This window comes from Triturus cristatus, chromosome 3_1 (genome assembly GCF_964204655.1).
Source record: "Triturus cristatus chromosome 3_1, aTriCri1.1, whole genome shotgun sequence".
In the NCBI taxonomy this organism is placed as follows: domain Eukaryota; kingdom Metazoa; phylum Chordata; class Amphibia; order Caudata; family Salamandridae; genus Triturus; species Triturus cristatus.
The window spans coordinates 293,612,844-293,639,740 of record NC_140583.1 but is presented as its reverse complement, the minus strand read 5'-3'; the positions used below and the strand labels follow the sequence as shown (position 1 = coordinate 293,639,740).

At 44.8% G+C, this 26,897-nt stretch overlaps 1 protein-coding gene across 1 annotated transcript in view; it reads right to left on the bottom strand.

Moving 5' to 3' along the window:
* HCN4 (hyperpolarization activated cyclic nucleotide gated potassium channel 4) overlaps nt 1-26,897 on the bottom strand; it is an 820,325-nt gene that overhangs the window by 415,488 nt on the left and 377,940 nt on the right. The window contains exon 2 of the mRNA XM_085643909.1: nt 13,895-14,318. Within this exon, the coding sequence (XP_085500035.1) occupies nt 13,895-14,299 (405 nt within the window). The 5' untranslated portion in view covers nt 14,300-14,318. The remainder of the gene's footprint in view (nt 1-13,894; nt 14,319-26,897) is intronic.

Here is a 26,897-nt window from a genome sequence, read left to right as displayed (position 1 = left end):
CCTGGCCAAGAGGGAGATAGCCAGGAATTGGAAAGCGCCTGGAGGGCCGCAGATTACCACATGGAAAAAAGAGCTTGAGAGGTGGGCAGGAGCGGAAGGCAGATTGTTACTCAGAGAGGCCAGCCGGGGAATAGACAAAATGGAGAGGGCTAGAGCCTGGAAAACCCTAGTGAGTAAGTTGGTGACGAATGAGCAGGACAACTATAGTGGAGCGAGCACTCTGAGGGTGGCAGAGGCAGAACGAGAGGATAGACAGGAGGGAAATTCAGCCTAACGACATCAGAAGGTATAGCACTGTAATGCACGGAATCTGAGAGACTGACACACGAGAACCCGGTAGCACATAGACACACTCACCTGTTTACCTAAACGCAACTCAAGGGGTCGAGGGTGTAGTTTTATTTCAAAGGGAATGTTGAAGAAAATGCACCAGAGAATGTAAATGGCATGTCATGTACACTGGACGCTAGATACAAGCCTCCGAATGAGCATGTATGTTGATATTGTTTAAAAGCCAATAAAATATGGTTACAAAAAAGTGAAAATAAAGTACAGCTAAAGAGCATAAAACCCCTCAGAAACATCCGAAAATATGTAAGCGATGGGCTGACTATCATGGTCTATATCCCGAACCTATCCCCTCAGCATTCTGTATCGATGATCTGCCTTGATGATCCGCATTTAGGTATGCGCACTGTGATCCATTGTACTTATACTGATTTATCGCAATTGGAGTAATTATCCTATATTCCTTACATGTACGTTGTGACACCGCTGTTCTTTGTTTATAATGTGGTTTTTTGGAGGTTTTTTCCATTTGATTCAGTCCTATGTATCCTCACTTTCTCAACGAACCTATTTAAAAAGTTGACATCTTTTCCAATGCCTTATTTTGTATATGATGTATTGCCCTGGACCTTCCCGGGCTCATTTTACCTGTCAACAATAAAATCTGTTGTGAAATAAAAAGAGCATAAAAGCCGCAGTGTTCATGTAAACTGCAATTTAGTTTCCACAAGGTTCACACAATCTTATGCCTAAAAAATATCACTAGTTTATGTAAGGATTTCCTGGCGTACCCTTGGTAGCTTGGCTCAAGCAGTAAGACTTTACACAGAGAAAGGCAGGTGATACACACTCAGCACCTTATCTAAACAGTGCTACAGTTGAGAAAAAAAGAAAGTTATTGGCCGCACCAGGTTAGTTAAAAAAAAAAAAGAATGTCATAAGAAAAATAGCATAAAACTCCTAAGGGAATCTGCAGTAGGGGCACCAGATGTCAGCACCGGAAGTATACTATTAATGTTGCTTTTCCATGGTACAAGGTACAAGTCTGAAAGGGAATCTGCATTTTCTTTGCCAGATTCTTCATTAGCACCCTGAGTTTTCTAATTTAATTGTAGAGGACACTGCTGTACTACAATCTTGAGAATTGAAATATAACCTAAAAGTTCATATCTGGAGGGCATGGCTTGGCACTGCTCTGAGATGGGGGCGCTTTAATTCAGCTCAGCCGGCCAGAGTGAGTAATCTGCAGTGAATCCCGCTCTGCGGCTCATTATCTGTCGGCATTGGGACATGCAGGGCACTTGTCGGGGGTACACGTGGGTGGACGGTGTCCACCCACTATTTTCGCAGGGTGAACGCCGTCCACCGTGCCAAGAATGTGGGGCCCACTAAATAATGTTCTGAACTCGTCCCGGTGTAATTTCCAAACACCGGGACACTTTCAGCAGCGCCTGCACGTTGTCTGCTTTCCATCTGCAACAAGCAATAACGTGCACGCGAGGACGGGTTTTCTTATTTTAGACTTCTGCTGGGCCCAGAACAAAGGCCAAATTTGAGGGGTCATCAGGACTCCTTTTGTTCGACTCTCTTCACTGGGAGTAGTCAGGAGCCTCACACCTGATGCAAATGAAGTTGAGGGGAAACAAAGGCTCACACCTTGTTAGCACTTCAGACATACTTAAGAGAGGCAGCTTCTCACTTTGTTGAGTCCCTGTTCAGGGTGTCAGAGTGCTTTACATCAACACGTGCATATGTACAATAAATTATATATGTTTGTAAATGAATGTACAGGATGTGTTACATAAAAATGAGTGATTGCAAGGTGTAGAATTCACATATCATCTTCCATAGCTCACTGTGCTATTATCCTCGCAATGCACTCAAACGTACGCCTTATAGACCTGCTAAACATATATGTGAGGGCTTAGACCTGATGTCATTTTTTGTGATCCCATTTCCTGTAAAGTCGTGGCTTGGGATGCCACTTTCTATGATGCCACTTCCTGTGATGCCATGTGTGATGTCATGAGCCGTGATGTCACGCGCTGTGATGTCACGCCGTGATGTCACTTGCATACTGCCTAACTAGGTTAGTCCCCCCACTTCTTAATTTAGGAATTGTGCCCTGGGGACATGAATTGTCCACCAGCTACCCAGCAATTGGCGGATGCAACCAGGACTTACCACTGCGCCTGACGAGCGTGCGCCGGAGGAAGAAACTTGCATCGCCGGGTCACCTCCTGTGATACCCGGCTTCCGTGGTGTGACGCCTGCCTATGCCCTTGACTGCGGGGGTAGTGCTGCATTGTTCTAATCTAGGCGGAGGCCGTTGGGTAGGTCGTTGTCAGGGGCAGTTGGGGATGCTGGATTGGGTGGGGCAGCTTGTGGCTGTCCACGTCCATGTGGGACTGAGGCCTAGCCGCGGCCTATACCCACTAAGTTTTGCAGCCAGTTCAATACAGGCCCTACCGACGTCGGAGTGAGGAGCACCCTCCATGGAGGGATCCTGAATGCTGTTCTTCTTCCTCTCCTCCCCAGCCAAGTAAGTGTGGTGATTCTGTCGCTCAGTACTGTTCCATACCTGAGGGGGCGGAGGGGGGGACTTCAGCCTACCCCCACTCCCTGGACCTGATGATGCTGGCTGTGCGACGCTCTGCATACATGCTAAACAACAGCACCTCACCGTAGAAGCTCGGAGGCAGTAGTGACTGCTTACGGCATCCAACGATCATTTGCTTCCTGGTGAGTGAGAGGTGGGGAATGACCCCCCCCCCCCCCCACCCTGCCAATGACATTAAATCGCTTCTGCTGGAAATGAAAACAAGTCTCACTACCATTGCCTATAAACTAGACTAACTCACCAGACGCATGGATGACATGAAATATCATATGGATAAGCAACACACAAGACAGGCTGATGCAGAGCAGCGTATCTCGAAAGGTTGTGGATGTGCAGTCGCAGCAGGCCAAAACGTTAGAGGAGGTGAAAGTGGTGCTGCACAAAGTGCTAAAAAATGAAAACATCGAAGCTAGGTCTAGGAGAAATATTGTGCGTATCCTCTGCATCCCTGAATCCACAGCGATAAGGCGCACAGAAGACTATGTAAAAACTACTCCTCACTTTGGCGCAGATTGCTTTTCCCAGTCCTTTGCAACTGAGCAGGCACATATGATGCATGGGAAGTTTGCCGTCCATGAATGAGGGAATGCGCCTTACATTTTCCCCTGATTTCACGCAAACTGTGCAGGATGCCCCTAGAACGTTTTTCCTAGTTAAAAAGAAATTGCAGGAGCGTGGCATCAATTATTCAATGCTCTACTTGGCCAAATAGTACTTTTCCTGGAGGGGAAGGCCGAATATTTTTACTGAGTCTGCAGTAGTACTGGCCTTCCTACAGAACACCCTCCATCACAGGGAACATCCCCATCTCATGACAACACGGATGGTAATTCACCCCTTGATGGGGTGGGATGATTGACTAGGTTAGTCATATGTTCCCTTATGTGTTGCTTGTGCCTGGATAGCTACTCACCTGCATGCTATCTAATTATAGTATGGATTTGCTAATATGCCAGATGTTATACTAGAGTTGTTGGATATAGCTAAAATGCCTTACTGACCGAGCTTGTCCTGTCTAATGTATGTGTATTTCCACTGAGTACTACTAATAATACTATGTGCTTACGCAACTATGTGGCTGATGGTTGTTTCCTTACCAGTGCTCAAGCGGCCCCCAGATTTAGGCCTTGTTCTACACTAAGGTATATGATTCTTGTTATCTTTTGTCCTTTTCTGTCCGATCTGACTGTTTACCATGTTTGGGGATATCACTAGGAGTTTTGGTACTGGTGTGGGAGGGTTGGGTGGGTGGTGAAGAGGTTGTTCGACATATAGCACACCTACACAGCACTGTGGCATGGGATTGGATGATCACACACACTATCCTATCAGTCTGGAACTATTTACACTTAATGGTGCACACTCATGATCATTGTTGACATTCATTTCATTAACCTGTGTAACTTGGAATGTCCGAAGTCTTCACAATCATCAGAAATGCCAACAGGCTAGTGCTTATTTCACCCACCGTAAGGTAGATATTATCTTTTTGCAGGAGACGCATTTATTGCCTGGAGGGGAATCAACGCTATTTACTACAAGGGGCCCATACCAGTACTTTGTCTCTTACTCCACCTACTCTAGAGGGGTTGCTATCATTGTTAGGAAACAAGTACCTTTACAGCACCTCACAACGCTCATTGACCCTCATTGTTCATACACATGTTACATTAGTAAACACATATGGCCCGTGGATAGCCCTGTTTTTTCCAATCCGTGATCAAGCACTGCCTAGACGTTGACCCTCATACAATTATTTGGGGGGTGGACCATAACCTTGTCCTAGACATTGCACTAGACTGTTCGCATCTCCATAAGAGATGTCTCACCAAGGCTCGCGCAGCTTTCCTGGATGCCATGGTGCAGTTGACCTGATCAACCTTTGGAGATCGCTACATGGTGTGGCACATTAATATACACCTTCCCCTCATCTGTTCACAACACACCCTCTTGACTGGACTTCTGGGTGAGATTGTGGTATATGGTGGGTTGTACGAAGAGCATCCAGCATTTACCAAGAACTCTGTCTGACCATTCCCCGGTGGTATTGAACATAACTTTGCCCAATAAATGGACACGCACACCACTGTGGCGACTCTAGCACAAAAACTTGCTCAATACTGTATTTCAGGAAGCAACTGTAGCCGCCATTGCAGATTATGTTAGGCTCAATAAGGGTTCTGTAGATTTGGTGGCCACTTTCTGGGAGGCCTGAAAGGTTTTCATACATGGTGAATATATAGCTAAAGGGTATAGTATCCTTAAGTCTATAAGAGGTAAACTCGCCAAGTTAGAGCGTGATCTTTGTGCCTTGGAGCTTGGACATCAGGAAACGAGGAATGATAGCCTATCAGATCCCATGAAGTCCCTCCTACTGGAATTCCAAGATGAGGCTGACAGGGAAGTGAAGTTTCTGAGCAAACACTCCCAGGCTAGAAAGTATGGGGAGGGGGTAAGGTCAGGGCATACTCGAGCAGTAGTGCTTAAACCTAAATGGGCTGCTAAGCACCTTCATGGTGTGGATACATCTGATGAGCAATCAGTGTATGACCCGGTGGATATACTGAAGGAATTCGTTACTTTTCACCAGCGGTTGTACACTCACAATCTCTGGCGACCTCTGCAGATGTTGAGGCTTACCTAAATAGACTGATTTTGACATGGCTGGATCAGGCAGAATCCTCTGCCAAACCCTATCCACTGCAGAGATTAAACAGGTTATAAAACAGTTGAAATACAGGAAGTGGCGGCCTACCTGTTGAATTTTATAAGATGTATGCTGAGGAGCTGACACCTATTCCATAGGCTGTCTATGAAGAGGCTTTTCAGTTAGGACGGCTGACTTTGACAATGACAGAGTCCATCATAATCACACTCCTCAAACCAGAGAAGCCTCCGAATGAATGTGAGTCCTATTGGCCCCTCTCTCTCATCAATGTTGACAAGCTACTGGTCAACAGGTTACTCCCATTGATGCTGAAACTGATCCGCCTGGACCAGCCCAGCTTTATTCCAGGCCACTCCACAGCGGATAATCTTTGCTCATTCTTCGCATTTACTTACCAGCTAAACCCTGATCTACCAGTTTATCGATACATTTTTAGATGCCTCAAAGGCATTCAACACCCTTGAAAGATCTTTCTTCCTTACAGTACTGTCCAGATTAGAGCTAGGTGGGGCATTTGTTAAATGGATTAAGTTGCAGTAAACTGACCTTTCGACTAGACTACGCTTAAATGAAGGTCTGTCTAAGACTTTTATAATTGGACAGGGGACGCGGCAGGGATGCCCCCTGTCGCCTCTTTTTATTGCTCTCACTGTTGAGCTCATGTAGACGGGGGTGAATATGGGTTTTCGTTATACACTGCTTTTCATCTACGCCAACGAAGCGATGCTAGCAGTTAAAAACCCTGAAGTTAACTAAAATGCAATAATTTTTTTTAATTGTTGAGTTTGGGTGTTGGTTTGGTCTCCGGATTAATTAGTCTAAATTTATTATGGCCCCCCTGACAAAAGCTGTCACTAGATCAGACACACCGTATCAGTTGCAATTGTAAACTAAACTAATTAGATATCTGGGTATTATCTACCATAAAGACATCCCCACGATTCTCCGTGAGAATTCGGGAGCTATATAGAGACCCTGCAATCTCAAGTTGACAGTTGGATCATCTTGCCGCTATTCCTGACAGGCAGGGTGGCTTTGATAAAAACTATTGTTCTGCCCAAGTTACTATATTTCTTTAAAAATATTTCAATTCCTTTAAATAAGAACCTTTTTATTCAACTACGCTCTCGTATGATTAAGCTAGCATGGGCATGTCGACAACCACGGATTGGGTGGCATATATTGAGGCTCCCATATAACAAGGGGGTTTAACAGCCCCTCATTTCGAGGTGTATTATCTGGTGGCACAGGTGCAATTCCTCCACCACTGGTTCCATAACAGTAGACAGCCCCCCCATGTTGTTGTCGAACGAGGCCTGGTTTTCCCCACGCTACTCCCTACATCCCCTATGTGCCACTCCCTAGACCATCACAAGAAATCCATACAGTCCAGTGCACTGTATGGGCCTGGAATAGGTTGACCTCTTTATGTAATGTTCCAGTACCATACTCTGAGTAAATACCCATTAAATATCACCAGGTGCTACAACTCGACTGTGCCCCGGAACTGCTGATGTCGCTTGAGAAGAGACACATTAAAACACTGGGTGACTTATTCACAGGAAATAAGATCAAACAAGCATTGGCATAGCCAATAGGTCTCGCCTTTGGGACCTTGTAAGTGTTTAGCCATGCAACAGTTGTTGTTGCACCAAAGAAATTGTGCTGCATAAATAAATACTTATAAGGTCCCAAAAGCGAGACCTATTGGCTATGCCAATGCTTGTTCTTTGTAAAGAAATAGAAACAAGCATCTATTTCTTTACTTTTGCTATAATCGCGGCACCGGCGCTTTATTTTTAACATTAAAAGTAAAGCGCCAAAGTCGCGATTATACCAAAGGTAAAGGAATAGAAACAAGCATCTATTTCTTTACTTTTGCTATAATCGCGGCACCGGCGCTTTATTTTTAACATTAAAAGTAAAGCGCCGGTGCCCCGATTATACCAAAGGTAAAGAAATAGAAACAAGCATCTATTTCTTTACTTTTGCTATAATCGTGGCACCGGCGCTTTATTTTTAACATTAAAAGTAAAGCACCGGAGCCGCGATGATACCAAAGGTATGGAAATAGAAACAAGCATCTATTTCTTTACTTTTGCTATAATCGCGGTACCGGCGCATTGTTTTTAACACTAAAAGTAAAGCGCCGGTGCCCGATTATAGCAAAAGCGCCTTCATGAAGTACAGTACCCGTGACGGAGACAGATGGCGGCTGCGCGCGCTCACGCGCACATGCACGCAGGCTTTAGGCCAGCGGCTGCAGCACTTTGAAAATCCCCCTTACAAAAATTCGAGCAACAGCGCATGCGCTGTTCTAGGCTCGACCTAAAAAGGCGCTCAGACTTCCCAAACACATTATATCTCCTTTTCAGTTCTTAAATCTTCAGTCTTAAAGTCCAATATTTCCAATGCCATAATACATGTGCAACTTAAAATACGGTTATGTGGGGCTGTTTCTTAATTAAAACTTTGCACACACAGGCTCTGCAGTGTAAACACGGGTTAAACTCAAAATCGAAGGCAACTTTTAGAACGTACTCATTAAATGAGGCACACCTTATCACTGCCAGACCTGCACATCTAAGGTACTTTCTAGAATGCGATACTGTACCCATTTTATAATTTCTTTTTCTTTCGAATGTGTGTGGGACAATGCTATTAGGCAGTGCACTGTCTAAAGCACGTTCATTTAGTATTCTCCGAGTTAGTGCATGAGTTGCACAGCGCAGCTCTGAATGAAACCATTGTTTCGTATCCAATGTATACGGTTTTCCGCTTTTGCACTAGTTGTGAGAAATTCCGAGTAAATGTATGCGCTGAGTGCAACACGTTCACGAAGGACCTCTGGTTTGCAGTGGGCACTCCCATTAAGAGTACCCAACAATGCAAAACTGTGCCTCTGTGCCCCAGTTGTTAAAAACACCTCTACTGGGTGGTGGTTTATTTTACATCAGAGGCAGCGGTGTAAGGGGCCCTACACTTCAGGAGGGTCCCATTCAGTCACAAAACTATGACTATATATCTGTGAAATATGGGAGTTTCGTGGGTTCATAAACATATTCTTCGGCGGGAGGGGCATTCTTTTGAGTCCGGACACTGGTCGAAAGTCCATTTTATGGCTGCAGATGAACGAACGAACGGTCGAGCAATTCAGAATGCATTACTTGTCTTTTAAGAGTTTCCAGTAAAAATGTAAACAAAGAGATTGGCATTTAAGCGACAGTAAGAGCCTTATTCCTCCGTTGCCCCAAGAGTAATGTTGCAGTAGGGCCGTTATATGACGGAGACATATGGCGGCTGCGCGCGTTCACACGCACATGCATGCAGGCTTTAGGCCAGTGGCTGCAGCACTTTGAAAATCCCCCTTACAAAAATTCGAGCAACAGCGCATGCGCTGTTCTAGGCTCGACCTAAAAACGTACTGTGAATATCTGGGCGACTCCCCTGCCATCATGCTGGATGTTATTACCCGTCTTAAGTTCACCCATGAGGTTCGCCACCTCTTTGCTATGTTTCCAGAGGCTCCCTTGGAGTGCTCAGTGTTGGTGATCTTGCTCTGTAACCTGCAACCATTTAAACTTTTCACAAGATTATACAATGCGGTGGTGGACTGCATGTTTATGGAATTGTCCAGGGCTCGCTTGGCATGGGAGGGTGAGCGACGGCAATTCTGTTGTCTACAAACCAGTGAAGTAATGGTAGATATTGATTAATTCACTATAATGCTTACATAGGGGGTATCTCTCCGCTGTAGACCTTGCTCGCTATTACCACAATGATGATGCCAAATGTAAGCGATGTGGTGTTTGGGGGGTGGATTTGCTCCATCTAGCATGGTCCTGCCTGGCGGCGGCCATGTTTTGGAGTCAGATACTTGAAGCGCTGCTTGATATGACAGACCTCTCAACTTTCAACTCACTCCCACCATGGTTTTGCTGGGGTATGTCAAAGAGGTGCCCAAACAATTCTGCAAATTCACTGCCACAGGACTGCTTTTGAGTAAACGACAGGTAGCCATATAGTGGAGGAGTAGACATGCTCCGAAATTTTGGGACTGGCTATGCGTCTTTATGTGAGGACTGGTCAGGGACGTATGCTGCAATATTACCACCGGCTGCTCAACCACGAGACGTTTGGGACCCCCTGCGCTTTTATTTGTTAAAGCTGAATGCTGAATAAGGCCTGTCTCAACCCTACACCTGTGTTGTTTTACTGGCTACTACGAGGTACACTGGACTGGTTCTCTTGTTTGAAAGTATTAACATCATATAGTTATCCTATGATATGTTGAGATATTAGGGTAAAGTAGAGACGTCTCCTGGACATGTACTATTTCTGTGTCACCTTATTTGAAATCGCTGTGTAAAGTATAACTGTTCCAGCCATATCATCATCTCCAGTCATCATGTCATGTCTTGCCTTGTCGAAGTGATGTGTGCCTCTTCCCCACCCCATCCCTAAGTGGGATGCCCATGCCCCTTGCCTCGCGGTGGGCTGACAGTGTGCACACTCATGTAGGGTCTATGGGGATCATTAGGAGCTGATGGGCAAATGCTGGATGTCCCGCTCACCCACCCCCTGATCCCCCCCGCCTCATTTAGAGCTGGTAGAAGCGTTGTGTTTCTGACGATGAAGCCAATGCCTGTCCTTCATCAGAGACACCCTCTCGATGGCATTTCCTGTGGAAGATGGCGCCGCAGGACCTGGCACCGTGCAATAGAGCCACATTTCATGGACATTGATCGGTTGTTTCTCAAAATTAACCCCCACTTTGGAAGTTTGTATTTGGAAAACAATAAACTACAGACCGTCCTGACCATGCTACAATAGCACTTCAGACTGGCAAGTGTGTTTTTTTTATCACTGAAACCGTGCTCTCCATGACCAGCTGGATTAGTTTCACCCCAAAACAGGCCGACCTCTCTAAACAAATGAACCTGTATGTGTCAGTGGAAGGATATGACCAGACTGTACAGACTTTGCAGTCCTCATCCATCAAATTATTATAAATGCCACTCTTATGTAGGAAATCCCTGATGCTAATCAGGAAATTATCATAAAAGGTCACAAAAAAGCACCTACCCATGTCCTGCCTCTTTCCGCCTTTTTTTTTTTTAAACTAAAGTGCTTTGGGTTAAATTTTTAATTATTGGTACCCTATTGATAATGAGGGTAATGACTTGAGTGATGGAGCTACCTCATTAGTGCTAATTATTCCATTAGGTGCCTCTGGACGGTTTGCCTGCAGGGTGTGTGTTCATCACCCATGGCCTCTCCTAGCGTGCTTGCCTGCAGTTGGGGAGTTGCTGTTTCCGAGACACTGCTCGATGCCCTGCAGGTGACTCTAGCGAGCCCATTCAAGCGAACAGAAAAAATGTCACGGATGTTACTGGATTTTTTCAGCGTAACGCAGTTCTTTATTTAAACACTTTCGGTAAAATCTCTCAAGCAAGCATATAACTGAAAACATCATCATAGCTAACCTTTTAAAAACAATATTTCAGTCCAGGGTTAATACGGTTTCAAAAATCCATGTGCAAGGTTAAAGGGCAAACATTTGTGGCGTGTTTGGCTTGCAGACTTATGCTGCAAAAGTTATAAAAATCCCCTGATGAACAAAACAGTTGGAAACAGTGGGGCATATTATCAAGCCAGGCGATAAAATTACCGCCGCTTTAGCGGCAGAAAACTGCCGCTAAAACGGCGATAATGGGCTTGATAATATGCTCTATGGAATTCCAATTGAAGCCCATGTTAGATGTCCTTCACATCTAACATGGGCTTCAATTGGAATTCCATGGAGCATATTATCAAGTCCATTATCGCCGTTTTAGCGGCAGTTTTCTGCCGCTAAAGCGGCGGTAATTTTATCGCCTGGCTTGATAATATGCCCCAGTGTTTGTCTAATGGCAGCCAAGGTTTAAAGTTGTTTCACAAACTTTTGCAAAGTGGATAACAGTGCACTTTGTGGAGTTGCCCACTTTACAGATCTTTAGACCATGGATAGACTGGCATCTGCGCAGCTGATCCATCCTCTCCCATTGCTCCTTTGCCCTGCTGGTTTCTGCATTTTTACTTCTTTTTTAGGTACAATCCCAAGTGAACCCCAACCCGCAGTTGTGTGCTATTTTGACACATCAGTGGAGTGCTTTAGGATTAGGTAGATCTCAAATTGATCTTCTGTGCTCTCCAGGAGGTAACCCCTTTGGACCCTTTGCTCATGTGCTGGCTGGTGACAGCAATGTGTCATTTTTGGCATTTAGTAGCTGCACCCTGTGGTGATGCCTACTGGCCCCAGGTGTAAATAGAGTCCAGTGATTGTGGTATATCAGACACTTCCTTGTATACATCTGTTTAGCTTTTGGACAAGAACGGGGTTAAGACAGTGCACCTGTAATTAGTATGACCCACAGGCTTCCACAGCAGTGGAAGCACAGACACACGTGACAATGGTACTGTGAGGGGTTATTTCCCAACTCCTCCCTCCCTACCAGACTCAGCAGCAAAATGATCAACACTCACTGAGACCTGGTGCCTCTCTGAGGATCTGGGGCAGGAAAGACTTTCATGTTAGAACCCAATGTTTCTATGTTAAAGAAGACATTTGCACGATTTTCTGGTTAGTAATTGGAGGCTCACACATATAATGTCAAAATGTCTTTGCTGTGATGGGAACGAGTGCAGTGCACATAGCAATGGTCCTTTAACCAGCAGCACGTGTTGGGTGGTGTATGTTATGTTATTATGGGTGTAATGTATGGTAGAGACTTTCTTGTCTATACCTGTTTCTAAGTTATTCCTTAGGATAACTTAGAAGCATTGGGATTGCATACATAAGCATTTTGGTGGGAGGGTTTGTGGATCCTCCTTTTAGGACAGTACTGATCACGGCAATACTCACAAAAAGGAATCATCCATTGCTGCAATTTTTTAAATCTTTTTATGTTTCCACTATTTGTGGTACTGTGCTTTTCATTGTATGAATATGATGATGGGCGCTAACTTTATATAGTGTGCATGGCCCCTGACCCTGGTTTTACCTCTGTATTGTTTATTCCATTGTTTCATTGTGCATTGTGTAGAGTATTTTGTGTTGTGTACTTTCTTTGGTTTTACTTACCATTTATACTGTAAATATATGTATACATTCTTGATTTATGATTACAATGCTGTGGAAACAACTCTGGTTGACCATTGACATTTTTACTGCATCGGTGATATTTATGTTGTACTAAACTTAGATTCGTCCCCTGTGCCATATGCCTTAAGCTAGACCTTTGCTGCTTGGCCATATTTATGAGAGAGAGTCCAGGAGGCCCAGTGACAATAACTTCAAGTCTCCGACCTAATACTTGGAACTCTGGATAATAGGAATTCACAGAATGTTCACCTATTGACTGATTGCTGTCATGTGGAGAAAAAACAAGGCAGGAAGTGAGTCAGGGGCAGACGTCCTCTATACCTTTTCTATGCATATAGCCAAACAAAATCAAGAATCCTGTTACTGGAGTGTCTCACCCTTCTTATAATTTGTGCAGAAAGGAACGTATCAATCAATGTGTTTTGACTAAGAACGATCAATATGTATAACATCAACCCAAACACAGCTTACATAAAGCACACATGCATAATGTTCTAGTGACCATCAATAACTTGCCCCTGTACAAAGTGTATCTGTGATTGAGCAAATTGTTACTGGAAGTTCTCATTAAAATCTGGGCTAAGGTGACGTCCTATTCTCGGTCTGCTCAGAGCAACTGTCCTACAGAAGAGCTTTCTGAAGATTAAAACATACTTCTTGTATTCAACAATACACCCAGGGGCTGAAGGGGATCTTTACTATGCCTGGGAACTAGTGGCACCCTACCATTAACTGCTTGAAGAAAGCCTAGAGGAGAAAAGAGAGATGCGCCATGTGCCTCACTAAAGGGAGGGTGTGGAATCAAGCCATTTGACAGTTGCACAAGGTACAGACAGAACAAATGAAATGCTTAACATTTTAAACTCACAAACACTTTACAAATTTGATTACCTCAAAGAATCAATTGATGGCATAGCTTCATTCCCTAGAAACGAAAGAAAACTCTGGAGAAAGCGGTCTCTCCTAAAACACGACACATTGAAGTCCCTAGAATCCCCATGAATGCAGCAGGACTGGGAAGGAACTACAGCCCAATATGTGAAAAACTATAAGACGTGAATGGCTGCAGAGACACCCACCCAAAAGTGAGGCGACCTAGGATACACTATAAAGGTAAACAAGTAGATTCAGTCAATTCATCAAAGACATCAGTGATAATAAGTCTCATGCTTACCTCTTCCCACTGGTGGATATACCGGATGAGTCGCGAGAGTCGTAGCAGGCGCAGCAGGCTGAGAATCTTGGTGAACCGCACAATCCTAAGGGCCCGGGCTGTCTTATATACCTCAGAGTCAATACGAGTTTCCACAATGAGGAAGATGTAGTCCACAGGGATGGAGGAAATAAAATCCACAACAAACCAGCTCTTGAGGTACTTCATTTTAATTCTCTGAGGGTCCAGGATTATCTCCGTATTGTCCTCCACCACAATTCCGGTGCGGAAGTTCAGGACCAAGTCAATGAGAAAGAAAGTATCTGAGACCACATTGAAGACAATCCATGGTGTGGTGTTCTCATCCTTGAAGAAAGTGATGCCCACAGGGATGATGATCAGATTTCCGACCATGAGGAGCAGCATGGTGAGGTCCCAGTAAAACCTGCAACCAATCACACACAAAGATCTAGGGTTAGCAAAATGAAAACAGAGAATGAACTATCCAGAAGTGGAGAGATGGCAAGGAGCGAGGAGGTAGGAAAGAGGAAAGGAATGAATGCAAGGAGGAAGGCAAGGACAACTGAGGGAGAAAGGTCAGTGGGTTCACCAGAGGTGAGAGCAAATGCAATCTGGAGGGTTTAACAGTGTATTAAATATCAAAGCTATTTGTTATGTTGTATTGTGGTGTGTTTTGTCATGTTGAGTTCAGTTAACATACAAGGTTTGAGCAGTTTTTATATATTGGAACTGTTAATTACATACTATTTTAAAAAAAGCTCAAGAAACATTTGTTTTCTGCAGCCTCTGTCATGGCATGATTCAAGTTGAGACTCAGATGGAATCGTGTTAAACCACAGTAATATTCAAACAGGGAATGGAATGAGTGGTTTTCCACAATCAACTTCACTCCTTTGTCATAGGTCTAAAGCAAGCTACAACACTAATGCTAGATTGGCACCACTAGAACATATTCATTCTATAGAAGTCTAATATAGCCTAGATCACGTAATAGTTCTCATGACAATAGTGCTACAGGTCATACCCATTACACACCAGTGTACCAACTTCAAAGCCTTGCAGGTAAGAGGGGTGGGGCTGGGTTGGGGGGTGGGGCTGGGTTGGGGGGGGGGGGGTTTCGATAGACGTCCACCTGGGGAAATTAAATAAATAATTCAGTTTCCGTCGTCGTTGTCTGTCGAACGCCCTCCCCCCCAACCCGGCCCCTACGCCTCACCGCTCTTACATGCACGGGCCACGACTGGCAAGGAAAACTTTTGAATACAAAGAATGTCAAAGAAAGCCAAGAGATGCAATCGCACAAAGACGTGTTAGCACAAATCTCTTTTGAAAAGACACTCTCCTGCCTGAAGCTAACACAGAAGTTTATTTTAAGTGTTGTGTCTGAATCCCTTCGATAGCTGCAACTACTTCTCTCATAAGAATACTCAGTTTTAAATTATTGTTTGTCTTAATGAAGTTGACAAAAAATAAAGAATATGTCCAGAAATGTCCCCGCATGTGTCTAGGAAGGTTATAATTGATTTCAAAACAACAATTTTGCCTTGTCTGTAAATAACTACGAATGAAAATAAATTGTGCATGTATTGACACTCGAGCCTACAACATATCTTTGGTATACAATGAGATGGCTTGTGCCATATGCTAGGGAGTTCTTAATGTACTCTGAATAAGTATGATTGTCTGTAATGACATGTATGTCAACTATCTTTTTACACAATTGATGGCCTATAAAAATTGATTTTCTATATGCCAGGCACCTGGGTCGCCACAGGTAAGAAAGGCGGGTGCATTCATGGGAAAAATTCCACAAAGGCGTTTTATTTAGCAGGTCGGAACAATATGCTACATGTGACAAATCCAAGGGCGCTGCAACTAATAATACTAGGGAGCTATACCTCATGACCTCGGGGTGTGCCTCTGACTAACCACGGGTGTTGCATGTCATAATCCCAGGTACTGCATCAAATAATCCTGTAGTGATCTAGTTGATAATCTCCATAGGCGAGGTCTGATCATTTTAGGGTGTTGCAGCTGATACCTCTGGGCTGCTGCATCTCATAACAGCAGGGTTCTGCATCTGACTAACCAAGAGAGCTGCAACTCACCGTTCAAGGGCACTGGATCTAATAATCCTGTAGTGATCTACTTGATAACCTCCATAGGCGAGGTCTGATCATTTTAGGGTGTTGCAGCTGATAACTCTGGGCTGCTGTATCTCATAACAGCAGGATTCTGCATCTGACTAACCAAGAGAGCTGCAACTCACCGTTCAAGGGCACTGGATCTAATAATCCTGTAGTGATCTAGTTAATGATCTCCATAGGTGAGGTCTGATCATTTTAGGGTGTTGCAGCTGATAACTCTGGGCTGCTGTATCTCATAACAGCAGGATTCTGCATCTGACTAACCAAGAGAGCTGCAACTCACAGTTCAAGGGCACTGGATCTAATAATCCTGTAGTGATCTAGTTAATGATCTCTATAGGTGAGGTCTGATCATTTTAGGGTGTTACAGCTGATAACTCTGGGCTGCTGTATCTCATAACAGCAGGATTCTGCATCTGACTAACCAAGAGAGCTGCAACTAACAGTTCAAGGGCACTGGATCTAATAATCCTGTAGTGATCTACTTGATAACCTCCATAGGCGAGGTCTGATCATTTTAGGGTGTTGCAGCTCATACCTCTGGGTTGCTGCATCTCATAACAGCAGGGTTCTGCATCTGACTAACCAAGAGTGCTGTAACTCACCGTTCAAGGGCACTGGATCTAATAATCATAGGGCGCAGCATTTGCTAATCCCATTGTGCGACACTTGATAATCCTATGGTGCGACATCTAATAACCACAGGCTGCTTCGTTTTGTAACCCTAGGAATCTGCATCTGACTCTTCCAGGATGCTGCATCCCATGACACTGTATTTGATCATTCCAGAGTCCTACATATCATTATCCTACTGTACTGAATGTAATGATCCCATCTGCTGCATCTCATACCCCAGGGTTCCGCATCTGATTATCCCTGGGTGCTGCACTTGGTAATCCCAGAGTGCTACATTCTATCATACAAAACCTCTGCATTTATAAATGCCAGGGCGCTTCTTATTATTACTCCAGGGTTCTGCAACGGATTGGTCCAGGGTGCTGCGTCTGATAATTTCTGGGTAGTACATATGATAATCCGAGGCTGCTGCAACTCATATCCAAATGGTTCTGCACTGTACCCCAGGATGCTGCATTTGACAATTCCTAAATGCTGCATATAATACCGGTGTGACACATTTGATAATAAGGGGCTGCTGCATCTGATAATCCCAGGCTGCATGTAGTGATAGAATATGCACATGTTTATAATTATATATGTATATAAAAGTGGAGAAGTGTGGCTCAATGATTAGAGTGGCAGACCCTGATGCAGAGGTCTAGCCCGGGACCAGGGTTCAATTCCCCGCCTCGGCGGGTCTTGAGCTCAAATATTCCACGGACCTGATAATTCTTGCCTCGGTGCCTATTCCAATCATGGAGTCCCACTCTGCAACTCTGGGCAATAGCTTGCTTAATCTCCACAACGGCCCCCACAACGCTAAGGATGCCTGGCCTCCACCTTGGGGGTTCCCAGGAGTGGACGCCTCACAGGGACAGCCAGGATGGGTTCCACAGCGGTATTCGTACAAGCGCCTTGAGACCCTTGCGGGTGAGTAGTGCGCTATACAAGTATCAATTTACAATTTAATTCTGCAACACGCTTGCTGACTGTTAATCACAAAGGCATGCACGCACTGTGTACCATTGTAATGTGCTCCAGGTTCTGTGTTCCTTCTCCATGGTTGCCATTTCTAACTCCTGCAGTTGGGGTTGGGAACCTGCGGAGAGAGGAAAGGCAGGACCTGGGCTCCTGTATACAAACAGAGAAGATTTCCTGCTTTGTACTCCTCAGCCTTACGCTTTCAATAATTCATCGGCACCAGCACCACTTCATTTTTGCAACAAGGATAATAAAAGTTCCTAAACGTTCTCTTCAAATTGATGGAAGAGGTTAGTGGAGTAAAAGGGCAGCAGTGAAACATACTCAGGAACAAGCCAATGCTATAAGCAAATGTCGAGAGAAGCATGGTTCTAGCCAGAGCATCGATGAGCTTTGGTTTACCAATGTGTCTGAGTTTTCATCCAACAGCCATTCTCGTCCAGTGAATCTGACACAGGAGAGTGATACTAGTCAAGTGTCTTCTGACGGGCCAGCAGAAAATGTTCATGATGGGTCTTTTCAAAGGGAGTTGACTGATAAAATGGTCGGTGCAGTGATGTCATATGATTCTGGAGTATTTATTACCGATAAATTTGATGTGTCAACTCATGATCGAGAACTATGCCCAAGGTATCTTTACCCATTAGATTTAAGGATTATTGCATGACATAATACCTAAAATGTACACTGCTCGATTTTGGCTCAAGGGACTTTTATGAAAACCCCCAGAATATGACCTCAAAAGCCAAAGACAGCATTAAAATGGCCTTTTCTACCAGGGCTTACAATCGTCACCGGCAGTCGCAGGAACATTTTCGAATGATGTGTCCCGTGGGGGATAGTCCTATGACTAATCTTTTACAATTTTACTTAGTTTTTAGTACTAACTCACAATAAAGATTTTACCTGACAAGGTTTCGGTTAGGCACGAGGCACTATTTGGCAGCATTTCCATGTCAAGGAGGCTTGTCAGATCAACTCATTCCATGTCCCTGGGGCAACTTGTCCAAACAAAGCACTTTGCACTTTACGTTATTTTGTGCACTTTACCAAAGAAGAGTAAGATTTTCTAAACCACTGTTGCACAATGTTTGAACAAGGTCTACAACTAGGGTCGTTCTATACAACCCTCTTAGGGTTGTATCTCCCTTTTATATTCCCAGGTACATGAATGGTTTGAATTCTGGTTTTAAAACTCTTTCACGAGGACCCTCATTGTCAGAAGATTTTACCAAAACGTTTTTATGATGATTGGAATCGATTGGAGATATTCAACAGTCTAAAGTTCTATAGTACAAAACATTTATCTGTACTGTATAAAGACCGAAGGAGCATAATTTTATTTTAGACATCCCATAGAGTCACTGAGCTGCCCTCAATAGAAAATAATATAGAAAGTCTGAGTGAAAAGCGGACTCTCAGGAGCACCTTTTCAAGTTTTCTTTTGTTGAGGTTTTTGTACCGCTGGTTTCTATCTTAGTTTTTGGGGCAGCATATTCTTAATTGATGTATTATGACTGGAGTCCTCTTTTTAATATGTTATACTGCCATTGGGATGCGTGGTATATCTATGAATTTTTATGTATTGAACATATCTTTGTACTGTGCACTATTATGATTCGTCGAACCGACATAAAGTTGACTGACTGGCATGAATCAGCAAAGCATGCACGCACTGTGCACCATTGTAATGTGCTCCAGGTTCTGTGTTCCTTCTCCATGGTTGCCATTTCTAACTCCTGCAGTTGGGGTTGGGAACCTGTGGTGAGAGGAACGGCAGGACTTGGCTCCTGTATACAAACAGAGGACTCTTCAGCCTTCCGCTTGCAATAATTCGTCGGCACCAGCACCACTTCACTGCTGCATTCCACAACACCAGAGACCTGCGTCCAATGATCTTATTATCTATGTGCGTTTCATCTGCATATCCAGGGGTGCTCCGTATAATTGTCCTAGTATGCTGCGTCTCTCAACCTCAGGGTTTTGCATTTGATTACCCCAGGGTGCGGCATTTGATGAACCCAAGTAGCTATATCTGGGAATCCTAGAGTGCTGCATCTCATAACCTTGCGGGTCTGTAGCTGTTTATCCCATAGTGCTGTATCTGACAATTTCTACACTTGACCATTTTTGAGTGCTGCATCTGAGAATACCAATGTGACACATCTGATAATCGGAAGGCGCTGCATCTGATAATCTCAGAGTTCAGAATCCAGTTATCCCAGGGTGATGCATCTGATTGTCTCTGTGCTTCATCTCATTATCCTGGGGAGCTGCATCTAATTATTTTACGCTGCTGCATATGATAATCCCAGTGTGCTACATCTGGTAATCCTACAGTACTGCATCTCATATCCACAGGCTTCTACATTTGATTATCCCCGGGTGCTGCATCGGACACTTCTTGGATGCTGTATTTGGTAATAATAGGGTGCTGTGTCTGATAATCTCAGTGTAATACATTTAATTATCCTACAATGGCGCATCTATTCATCCTAGGGTGCAGCATTTGATTATCCTGAGATGCTACATTTGATCATCCTAACGTGCTGCACCTGATAATCATAGGTTGTTGAATCTTAAAGCATCAGGGTTTTGCATCTGATCAACCCAGGGTGATGTATCTGATATTACTGAGGTGCTGCACATGACTATCTCGGGGTGATGTATCTCGTTATCTTAGGGTACTGGATCTGATGTTCCCAGGTAGCTGCATCTATCCCAGGGTGCGGCATCTCATAAACACAAGGTTCTAAATCTAATTACCACAGGGTGATGTTTCTGTAAAGCGCATGTTGACCCAGAAGGGTATCTTGGCGCTGAATAACAGATGTTTATTGTTACACAACTCTATGGTACACATTTTATCAACCTCGGTAGGATCAAAGGCTGAGTGGACCTGTCGGGATATGAACCTGTGGCCATGAGCTCAAACACAGGCCCCTACAGACTACAGTGGATGCATTAATCAACTAAATCACCAGACCGGGCTTTCATATTATCCAACGGGGGTGCATCTGGCTATGAACTGCAGCTGGAACCCACAGGTTAGCCATTGATCATCTGAAGGCTCTGACTCTCCCAAAGTGTGTTTTGTTTCTCCCAGGGTGCTGAGTTTGCTTCTCACAATCTACTGGCCTTTCAAGGAGTTGAGTTTACTTCACTCAAAATGTAGTGCCTCAATCTCCCTATTCTTTTAGCCCTATTCTCCAAATGTATCGTGTCTGGTCCTCAGTTCTGAGGCTAGGTTTGGTAAACTGCACCATAAGTCAGCAGGGTCTCTCCTATCGCCAGATGTTACACTTATAGTTTTGAACCATGACTAAGTGATGACTTCTCTTTCTGCTTCTTTGCCAACAATGCCAAAAGTGTAAACCCACACTCGCACCAACAAATTTGAATCGAAAAGGAGATGCTTCATTCGGGGTGAAACCTGCAATTAAACTATTTTGTGGGAATATGTGAAAGTCCATGCAGTCTAGCATCTGGAATGTACCCCGGCCGTTATGAGATCCCAAGTGACATCAGAAAATGAGTGAAACAGGAGATGGTCACTGAGGACTCCTGGTTAAAACCATCCAGGTCGTGATGTTAAGGTAACATGAACAGTCTGTGTTCCATAACCCTTCCCCACAATGTTCAACTTCTTTCCACTCTTAGTGCATATTACTTTCATACTTTAATATTATTCATGGACACTATAAGCAGTGGCCCATAATTTCTGTAGGACTCCGCTAGTGATGCTGCCAAATGCTGGGGTTATCAAATATAAAGGCTGTGTGGTCTTAATTTTATGTCGGGACCGTAGGCGAGGATTATGAGTTAACTTCCTTCGCTTTTATTACAGCAGCCGTTTTATAAAATTCCAATGCAAAAGAAAGTGAAAAACAACCAGTGCCAAGAAGCTCTGGGAATGGTTCAAACAACAATAAGCAATAAAGTAACTACAGTCTCAGGCACTGTCCAATCAGGTGTGTCTAGTCTCAAGATATGCCAACATTCATCTCGTGACCTCCTCTTTCTTAGCTGCTTGCAGCCAGATAAGTCACGTTTTTACCTTATTTTATGTTATGTTAATGTAATTTATAAAGCACCTGAATCCAGGCGCCGTGCGTCCATTAGGGCGCTGGGGCGTTGCCCCCGCAGCTCCCTCGGCGTCTCTGAATTTAAGTAATCTCTCAGTTTACTTAAGTTCAGAGACACCGAGGGAGAACTGACAATCATGCCAGTCAGCATGACGTCGGACCGCCCACCCCCTTCAGAGTCTGAAGGGGGTGGGCGGTCCAACGTCATGTTGACTGACATGATTGTCAGACCAGGGGCAGCAGGCAGCACCACAAGTGCGCATAACTGGGGAAGGTCGGCAAATTTTTCCGCCGTGCTCAGTCATGCGCACTAGTGTCTGCACAGGCTGGCGCATGCCCATTAGGAGAGGGAGGGTTGAGCAAAGGCTCAAACCTTGGTCTCCTAATGGGCAGGCGGGCGAGTAGTAACCGTGCCCTAAGCCAATCCTGGCGCTGCTGGCGCGCCAGGATTGGCTGAGAGGGGTTGCCACCCACTTGCCAGCAGTGTTGCGGCTGTTCCGTTTCTTAAGGCACCAATGGACCCGAGGCGGCGCGGACCTGCTCAGGTAGGATTTTTTTTATTTCTTTTAAACCCCCCTCCTCCCCTCGTGAGCCGCGACTGCTGCACCTTCTTGCCATCTGTGACGCTACTGCTGGGGCATCCATCTGGTGCCAACCCTGCTGTGGTGGGACTTCTATCTGAAGTTGGTACCAGGCCAGCCACGGTAGGGGATCTATTTGAAACTGGTGCCAGGTCTGCCGACGTGGGACATCCATCTGGAGCTGGGGCTGGAGCTGATGAGCGGGATGTGTGGCTTTATCCACTTCCCTGCGCGAAGCTTCATTACCTCCAGACTTGTACAAACACTTATTGAGGCCGGCGTGTAATTACGCAGGGATACATTATGCAAAGATGGCATTAATCCTCAAAGCGGCCGGCGACGCAACCCAACTCCAGGGGCAACAACTGCTTTGCAATTCATGAGGAGTACAATTACTCGGTGCCCCTGCTTTGCAGGCCTTTCTGCTGACCTTTGGCTTTCTAAACTGCGTCGCGCTGCAGCCTGGGCTCCCAAAGGTGGGCATGGCAGGTATTAGGCAAAATTATGAGATCTGCGACAGTGCCAGTGGTGTCGCCAGCTTAAACTGACTCCCGGGGCACCAGGAATCAAAGTTTCCCACGCCAAGAGACTCTCTCCCTTAAGCAGTCTCCCTAACGACCTCGCGAACTTCTGGGTCCACCTGGCCTTGTTACCAAACCATTCCCTGTGCTAACTCCATACCTATTCATTTCCCGTAGCAACCTCGCTGCACGCAGCTAAGTAGATGTGGCCGCGTTAGGAGGCCCTCCCTCCTTCCCTCACTAGTCGCTTCGTATGTTTAGCTGCGGCTGTTCTGTGTTGTACTTGTATTCACTTTTATGTGCGATATACATATGCTGTTTATGATCTGAATAACTGTAGCCCATCTATCCGACTTCCTGTTTAAATGTAGAACGATTATTGGGGACAAGGCGGGCGGGATTTCAGACAGTCAAGACCAGGCTAAACGGGGGTCCCTACAACAGTGCGTACAGCTCATTGAAGAATGATACCTGCCAGTGGGTTTGTTGTCCTGCCGTCAACTTGTTGACAAAATCATCACCACAGTTGTCAATAACTGGTCCCCTTTACTCGCGGTCTTAGCAGAGAGGCCATGGACTAACTAGCACATGCATCAAAAATGCCATTTGCGATTCCTTATTAGCGAAAAATAAGGATTCGCTAATAAGGAATCGCAAAAGCCTATGCATGTAGAAATCGCTTACAAAATAGCGATTTCTAAATATTTCTTAATTGCGAGTCGAAAATTGCGAGTCGCAATTAAGGAATAACTCTCCATTCATTCCTATGGGCCTAGAGGCCCATAGGAATGAATGGGAGGACGTTCTCAACTTGCTATTCTCAATTAGAGAATCGCAAATTGGGAATGCAATTTCAAGGGTGCAAGGGTGTCAAAACGACACCCTGTTGCACCCCCTGAAATCGATCTGTGTACAAATGTTGCGCACACACATGTCCAAAGGACATGTGTGTGTGTAACCTACCACTTTGAAAAATGCACTTTCGTGCATTTTTCTAAGTTTTTTGCAAATTACCATGAAGTTCAACTTCATGGTAATTTGCGCCCCCTATCAGCGAAATCGCTAATTATTTTACTTTAATGCATTGAATTTAAGGAATCTCAATTTGCGATTCCTTAAATGCAATCGCAATTTGAGAACTCGCAATTAATTGCGAATTCTCAAATTGCGAGTGCCTTGACCCTTCATGCATCGCAAATGCCCTTTTTGCAGGCGCCAACGGGCGATTTTTGCGAATCGCACCGTTTGCGCTCGCAAAAATGGTTGATGCATGTGCCCCTAAGGTCCTTATTATGATTGTAATGGATAGGGCTCAGATATCTACAGGCCGAATAAACCGCAATACTGCTGAGTGAGGTATTTACAAGTTTAGGGTAATACCTCCTATTCAGGCCCTCCGTTTGCTGCATTTTGGTGCTATTGGGACATAGGGGGTGAGGCTTTGTGGCACAGAAATTTAGCAATTATGGGTTTTATTTCCAGAATGGGGAAATAACCATTCCATTTCAGGAACGCCAGGTCCTTTGTTATGTATTCTCCCCCTCCCACCCCATACTATGGACACATCCTCTGACGTTTTCTAGCAGACCAGGCGTAAGATGTCAGTGGTGTTCAGGAGTAGGTAGCAGGGAGATGGGGTCAGAAGATGCCATATTCTCCCCTCTGACGTCGTGAAGCTGCAGGGGTTGGGTGGGCTGTGCTCTTGTTTCTGGCCTCTGCCCCTACAGCAGTGTCACTGGGTGCGGATCTGCACCTCTGAAACCGGGCCTGGCATCTTTGGACCCTGAGTTATCATCACTGGGCTCCCTGCCGGGGCCTGGAGCAGTATCCTACCCAGGATTAACACTTCTGATCGAATACCATAACTAATTTCAAAGGCCTCAGAGTTTTCAAATGGAAATGGTGCATAACATGCATTATTTGGTGCCTACCACCTTAAAATCCGTATGACTTTAAATACTGGGTAGTTTTACCAAGAAATTTATTGCAAGTTTGACCAGACACAATTCCTGTGGGAAAAAATCGCAGGGCTGCAATATATCTCACATCTGATAATCAACCCATGCAGGGAACTCTGCGGTGCTCAAATTTTTGAACCCCACTGAGTGCCAGCACTGGGCCTAGCTTTGAAAACATAACAATAGAAATGTTTCTGACGCTAAGCCCTGCTGGCACACAGCGTGTACATTGCTCAGAGGTGCGTGGCACTGGCAGGGTCTAGCTTCAGAAACATTTCTATCTACATGTTGTTATATAACATCCCTTTATTAATGTAATAACTGCACTTTCACAATTGCTTTATTAACCTTCTTGCGTCTCAAATTTGCTTGAAAATGCTCCATTTACCCCTTCTTTTTTCAAAATTTTCTCGAGGGGAGAACCCCCCCCAAACCCCTCTTAAGATGTTCGGCCTCGCTCGCTGCGCTCGCTCACCACGGACAGAAAGTTTACGCCCTACCACTTTCAAAAGTCACCAGCCAACACTGCCTGAATCACCCACGAAGGGGTATCACTGTGCTAGTGTGGAAATACAGGCAGGTAGTATTGGTTTCTGAAAAGCTCTCTTTTGAGAAGCCTTCTAAAGTGAAGTTGAGAAGCCTTCTAAAGCGAAGTTGATCAGAGCACTTCCGAAGGTGAGAGGGTAGATGTTTCCTGTAAAGGTGGGCCAGGTAGGAGACGGCTTTGCCCCAGAGCGAGTTTTCCTAAAATGAGGTAAAATGAGGAGAGATTTCTCCCAAGATCGCAAAGATCTCCTCAGCGGTACGGTATTCGTTTTTTCTCAGATAACTTGGTCCTCTGCCATTCATTGATTTGTGCACCATACAACAGATCTTAAAAGTGATTCTCTTGCCCATAGGGAGTGAATGGAGTGAGCGCAAGTGGGGGAGGAAAGTAGTTCTGGCTGGCATTTTCTAGACTAGGTGGGCTGCCCCTGTTCTGGACTACCTGGAGTTTGTTGAGTACAGACTCACTAGTGGCAGCTAAAAGGGCATTACAGTAGTCCAAGCGACTGAATACCAGTGCCTGAACCAGGGTTTTTTGCACTGAGAGTGGGAGGAGTGGGAAAACTCTACACAGGAGAGTCATCATATGGAAGTGAGTGCCAGTGGTAGCCACTACCTGATCTTTCATATTAAGAGTTTGGTCCAGGCTACCACCCAGATTTTTAACCACAGTCTTGGGTACCGGTGCTGCGCCCAAGTCTGTAGGCCACCACTCCAGAGACCAGAGCACTTGTGCTTTACCGAAAAGCATAATTAACATCTTGCAAGCATTCAGTTGGATAAAGTTTTCCGTCATCAAAATGAGATGGCTTTCCTGCCCTCAGAGAAACGAGCTATAGTGTTTGTTATATCTTTTTTAAAGGATAAGAGAAGTTGGGTGCCATCCACATATGAGATGAGGGGAAATCCATACTTTCTGATGGTTTTGGCAAGGAAGCACATATTTGTTAAACAATGTGGGACTAAGGCAAGAGCCCTGCGGCATACCCTTGTTGGACTCAATGGTGCGGGATCTGAATGGTCCAAGATTGATGGTCTGTGTACGATGTGTTAAAAAACTCAAAAACCATTGCAGAGCTAGGTCCCGGATACTTATCTCCTTCTAGTCTTTGTAGCAGTCTAGGCTACCGACGGATCCAACAACACCAGCAGAGCAGCCTGGTTGTCATCTAGCGAGTTTCTGATATAGTCCGTTACCACTATTAGGGCTGATTTAGTGCTGTACATATGTCTGAAGCCAGATTGCAAGGGGTCCAGGCATCCAAAGGACTCTATGTACTCAGTGAGTTGATTATTAATGTGACCTTCTAAAAGTTTGCTCATCAGGGGGAGAAGAGACACTGGACAGTAATTTGACAGATACAACGCCTGGAGTTTATCCTTCTTGCAAATGAGAATCACCTGTGCAGCCTTCCAATCTAGTGGAAGCTGTACTTCACTCATCGACAGGTTTAATATAGGACAAATGGAAGAAGCAAGTTGCTTAGCTAGCAAAGATGAAATCTTGGCTGGTACTATAGCTAAAGGTGAACTAGATTTAGTGGTTTTCATCATTTCACCGACGTA